A 5828-nucleotide genomic window follows, 5' to 3' on the forward strand; every position below is an offset into this window, starting at 1 on the left:
CCGCTGAGAACCTCAAAATCAAATTCATAGGACCGGATCTGAACGTTCGGTCGGCAGGTCGGCTCCGATGACCGAGCCGTGGGGATCGGGTACCGGCCGTCAGTGGTGCCACACGAGCGGGTGCCGGGTGGTAGCGACCTGTTGGAACCCGCCTAAGACCCTGTTCGTTTTTCACGGATTGAAGGCCCGAAACAGTTTCTGGCTAGATTGTTTCTCTAATTTATATAAGTTTTGACAAGTTAGAATGAATTCTGGTCCAATCCTAAACAAACAAACGGGTCCTAACTCAGTTTGGTGATTTTCACGCTGAGGAAATGAACATAACCACGATAAGTTCAACATATCTTGGCAAGTGCTATCAAACTGCAGCAACAAATACACGCATTTTAACTAAATCGACAACGACAACTGAATTGCCATGGCACTGGCATTCCCTAACCACAACTCGAACTTTATTCCAAGCTAGTTCATCAAAGAGGCCATCTATCAACTTCGACCCAAGCGCAAGCGCAACACAACTGACCACGACAGAGTTCTAACGACCAAGTCACGACAGACGAAAATCCGATACACGAGTTTCTTTCACACGACGAGACAGACATCGCGATTCCGCTTCACGGCAGACAAACGCAAACGAAAACATATTCGCTCCAAGCTTCAGTCTTCCTCAAGCTTCAGAGTGCCTTATCGAACAGTCATGCAATCAAGCCATGTACTCGACGAGAGGTTTCTGCAGCCTCCCCTCGGTGCTCTCTACTATGGTGAGCCTCCGTGCCACTTTCATGAAGTCACTGCCACAGACAACACGGTTTAAACGTACTAGTAGTACGTAGTAGACACTGATTATATTATATACAAGGTAAATAAACACTCACCAGAACGGCTCGTCGCCAGTACGCTTGACAGCGCCAGCAGCATCACGGTAACAAAGGTGGCTCATTACCTCTGCCTTCTCGATTCCAAACATGTCGGCCAACTGACCGTACAGCTCTTCGTACGAGCCAAAGACGGACAGGTCGATGGTGCGACCGACATCCTCCGACTCCACAAATACCTTGCAGTGCCCGGCTTCAAATTCGAACCCGAGCCTAGAAGCCTCGCGGCCTCGGGACGAGGAACCGATGCAGATCGACGAGCCGGAGCCATCGGATACGTTTCCCGTTTTCTGAACACTGCCATCGGAACTGTTCCCAGTGGCCTCAGGGGAGAGTGTTTCCCTTGACCCTCTAGAGCTCATCTGCTGCTCGGTAAGGATAGGCTTTCCGAACAGCATTAGATGTGGTTTCTTCCTGTCGTCAGATCTCTCTGCGGCCCGTGGCGTGCCGATCGTCAGCACGCAAGAGACGCTCTCGTCGACCGGTGCACTGCCGATCACAAAGCCCCTGGATATAGGGCATGGTGGAGTGATAGCGTCAAGCCGCCGCTTAAAACCGCCGCCTTGGAACAGACCGAGGTGCAGCTTGTTAAGCTGGCGGTCTGTTAGTGGTAGACCGAACTGAGCATGCCTGGCTCCCTGTATGCCTGCAGGAGCGATGTCCGAGAAACAGCGAAGAGCACCGCCGCCGTTGCTCGGACCGAGTGGGTTGCCGTGGAAAATCGGATTCAACAGCTGGCCGTCGAACGGGAAGTCCGGATGGTGGGGCACCCGCAGCTTCTTCCTAGGTGGAGAAAATGGTCCCAGGTGGATCGGTGGAATGCTTGATACGATCTCCACGAGCCATGGGTTCACACATTTCACGTTCTGCAGCAAGTCCGGTTCATCCCATGCCACCTGCAGTAAATTCTCAACTGTGTGAAGAGTGGCAAAAAGACATAGCGCACACAATAAGGACAAAGGAAGCATCATATAACAATAAACTGTGTGCCAATTTCACAAGTAAATTCTTTCAGTGTTCAAAAGTAAATTCTTTCTGCATCTGCTATAATTGATAACATCTGACAATATAAGCTGGTGAGCTTCAAATGCCTCGCTTAACACTGCTAGTAAGACACCTAAAATTGCATTCCTACATTGCCTGTCAAGCTATGTACCAAGGCAATTCCAAGAAACGAAAATGTGCTAGGGTAAGGACAGACGAAGAACAGCAGGTTGCGAATTGGGTAAACTAATGCTATATCGATATTATTGTTGGTGCCTGGATTTCTCTCAATGTACGGATGTACAATGCTATGCTGCAGTTAAAGATCAGCTACCAATCTTATAAGGGCAATGATCATATAGGCAAATGTAAGGTATTGCCATTAACTTGGAAAAAAAGGACCAACTGATTCAGGCAGGAGTCCAGGACCGAGAGACCTATATATAAATGGATGTTTTGTTAGAAATATGTGAATGTTAATCAGTTCACTCCCCACATTTCAATTTTAGCTAGACACATATAAAGCAGATCGCGTCTGTGAGGAAGGATTGGTAAGTGTCTCAAACAAAACCTCCAATGTTCCCTAATGCCTCCTGATGCTAACAAAACGATGTTTACCAGCTTCCAAATTGTGCGGAAACAGACACACAAAAACACTATGTAGCTGAAAGACGCTGCAAACTGAATCTGTCACCTATGATGGTAGGATACATGGAGATGGAAAACAATGTTGTAGAAGGTGACAACACTGATCTCAGTGACCATTGACCAGAAGAGACTGACAAAACAAACTAAAAATTTGAAAACTATACATTCAGAAGAGAAAGTAACTGAATCAAACAGATGGTATAGTTCATTGTTGTTATATAGGTAAAGTAGTAAAATTGTGTTTTCTAACCTGTTCTTTATGGTTAAGAACTGTAGAAAACTTGTCCCCATACTAGTCTAACACAGCTAGAGATGTGGATTTTCGCCCATCTAAGCATCTCCCAATAATTCTTAAGATGTCCAATTTCATAATTTTAAGCATGTCCCAATAATTCCTCAGATGCCCAATTTCATAATTGATTTTTTTGTCTAGTAATATAAAGGCTTCCAGATGCTTCAGGTGGGCTACAAACAGTTGAGCACTATACACTATGTGTTGTCCGCGCTAGCCAGTTCACCCAAAAGCTGTACAAAACACCGTTTTTGCACTATAGACCGCATTGTTCACAAAGGTAAGTTTGAAATGGGAGATGGAATGGGAGATACCATAGGTAAGCTAAAAAATAACACTTCGACAGAAGTAAGTTAAAAATAACACGCATCAGCTCACAATGCAGTATTGCATACAAGTATTGGAAACATGTGATCAAGCAAAACCTGAAGAAGCCTCCACGGTGAATTTGGCCATCTGATTGGGTCAGCAACCTGAGCAGAAGCTATCGTCCCCATAAACCAACTGATCCTTGACGAATCCTCTGTCTCAAATGCCATCTTGAACCTCATCCCCGGGCACCACTGGTTCCTCATCGCGTTCTGTACCGATGCAGCCTTCACAACAAACTCCGGTGTGCTAGCTCTCGGGTAGTACACAACTTCAAATGGTTGTCCGCTCGCTGCTAGACTTGCGGCGTTGACAACATCCGTGATCTTCACCTTCCCCCTACCTCTCATGTACCCACCATGACTCTTCATCATCTTACCCTCCTCATCCTTCAAGAATGCCGACAAGGCCCCATACCCCGGGGCGTTCCACCCAGACATGCACTCCATGCCACCACAGGACACCCGCTTGACACGCCGTATCCCGACGCACAGCTCGCCATGCTCAGTGCGCAGGAAGACGATGGAGTCCCCGGCGACGAGCTTCTTCTGGTTGACGAACGTGCTCCATCCCGTGGTGAGCAAATGCCGGCGCGGCGTGCCCCGGTAAATGTGGCGGAACTTCCAGACCTCCCCGTGCACGTCCTTGGCAAGCACCGTCTGCACCGGCGGGTCGGCCCGGTAGTCGAGCTTGGGGAAGATGGTCTCGGCGCAGTAGCGCGGCACCGAGAAGCCGCCACCGTTGTTGGCGTCGGACTGCGTCAGCGTCTTGGCGAAGGAAGAAAGCTTCTCCCGGGCGTCCGCGGGGTCGACGCTGAACTCATCGGGCTCTCGGAACTCCACCTCGCCGGGCGCGACCGGCACCAGGCGGATCTTGGCGAAGACCTCGTCGGTCTCCGGATCGGCCAGGAAGCGCACCCCGGTGACGCTGCAGAGCACGAGCGACGGGAGCGCTCGCGCCCCGGCGAGGTCCGCGGCCCCGCCGCCATGCGCGTGCTCCGCGTGACCCTGCGGGAAGTAGTAGACACGGGAGCGCACGGGCGGCATCTGCACCATGCCGCCAGCGCACGCGTGCCACAGCTGCGGGTCAAGGCACCTTTCCTCGGCCACCTCCTTCATGGCCTACTCCTCCTCCTCTTCGTCGTCTTCCTCCACCGCTACCAAATGCGGTCACTGTCCAGCAGAGCAACCTGCCACGTTCCCCGTTATTCACACGAATCCAAGTACCAAACCACCCTACGCAACCCACGAAACGAAACGAAAAGCAAGCAATTGGAACGGAACGGCGACAGCAGCAGCGATACCTCCTCCGTGAACGCCCATGTGTTCCAACTGGCAGATCATGGGGCGGCGGAACCGCTACTCCGGGAGAGACGTTGGCACCGGGCAAAGCAGAGCAGAAACCTACATCAGGGCCGGCATCGGCCGAGGCAACGATTCTCTCCGAGAACACCCCAAGCCTGCTTCGGTTGCTCGAGCCCAGGAGACGAAATCTAGACGGCGGCGAGGTGGGGAGAAGTTGACGGTGGTGGCGCGCGCTGCTACAGCGGCACACACAGTGGGTTGGAATTATGAGGTGGGAGGCCTCGGACACCTCTCCTTGTTGCGTGGGGGATCTTTAACAATTTGTCATCGATAAGATGGACACCTTTTGGTTAGCTAGTTTTAACACATACACTATATAATATAATTTCTTAAAAAATAACTGGTATATAAATTTTTATCAACTTATCGATCTTTCAAATCTCTAGAGCTAATTATTAGTTAACTAACAAGAAATTAACTAAATTAGTTGGGATGTTTTAAACCTGTTGGGACTATGCTTCGTCGCCGAAGGTCTTGTAGGAAGAAGCGGTTTTCGGCTGAAGCTGTTTGTATGGGATGGCCGAAGGTTCCTCCTCATGAAGCTTCGGTATTACAAACCGACTTAAAGATAGAATGACCTTTTAGTCCATAAGGGTCTGAGTCAATGTTGTAAACTTTTATGAGGGGCATAATTGTAATTCTTCACAGACTGTGTCCTGTGTCTATAAATAGTAAACAGTATTCCTTTACTGTTCACGGATTCTGATAATTGCAATCGCATCATTCGGGAACCAATCTTTGCCAAGGCAGAGGTATAACTGTATTCAATGATTCAATATATTATAATATAATTCGTTTATGATTCATTTACCTTCGATACCCTTTATTTTATGTTATCTTATACAATCTATTAAAATTCAATTACGAAGACTTAACCTTCGTAATCATATTCTCATTAACCTTTGTCCAAGGTTCATTATCCTCAAGGGAATAATGCTTCATGGACGAAGGACGTTAACATTTAACATTTTATGTTGCCTTGTTCTTAATTCATAGCATTTGAGAACAAGTCCCCAACATTGGCGCCCACCTCCGGTGAACTCACTTCCACTTTTTTGAGCTGATGGCTTCGTTCAACGATCAAGCTGGAGCTGCTTCGGCTCCGAAGCTGCTACTCCCAATAACAGGCGGTTCATGTTCAGAGCCAGCCAACAAGAAGCAGAAGAAGGAAGCACAGAGAAGGGTACAGCATGTTGGGGTGCAAGGACCCTTCATCAAGTCAAGATGGTCTCACATTCTTATTACCTTCTCCCAAGAGGACCTTCAACTCAAGGATTACCCACACAACGATGCCAT

At 48.7% G+C, this 5828-nt stretch overlaps 1 protein-coding gene across 2 annotated transcripts; it reads right to left on the minus strand.

Moving 5' to 3' along the window:
- Positions 1 to 315: 315 nt before the first annotated feature.
- Positions 316 to 4819, minus strand: LOC100304210 (uncharacterized). Of its 2 annotated transcripts, none has more exons than XM_023300031.2 (4): positions 4472 to 4819; positions 3195 to 4357; positions 876 to 1771; positions 316 to 791 (listed from the first exon to the last, which is right to left on the minus strand). In XM_023300031.2, exons 2-4 carry the CDS (start codon positions 4284 to 4286, stop codon positions 704 to 706), a joined length of 2076 nt encoding a protein of 691 aa, XP_023155799.1. In that variant the 5' UTR covers positions 4287 to 4357; positions 4472 to 4819; the 3' UTR covers positions 316 to 703. The 2 variants fall into 2 exon arrangements, with proteins under 2 accessions (XP_023155799.1, NP_001159132.1); NM_001165660.1 differs by having other exon boundaries at positions 332 to 791; positions 3225 to 4357; positions 4472 to 4693.
- Between the last annotated feature and the right edge of the window lie 1009 nt (positions 4820 to 5828).

Source organism: Zea mays, chromosome 1, assembly GCF_902167145.1.
Source record: "Zea mays cultivar B73 chromosome 1, Zm-B73-REFERENCE-NAM-5.0, whole genome shotgun sequence".
In the NCBI taxonomy this organism is placed as follows: domain Eukaryota; kingdom Viridiplantae; phylum Streptophyta; class Magnoliopsida; order Poales; family Poaceae; genus Zea; species Zea mays.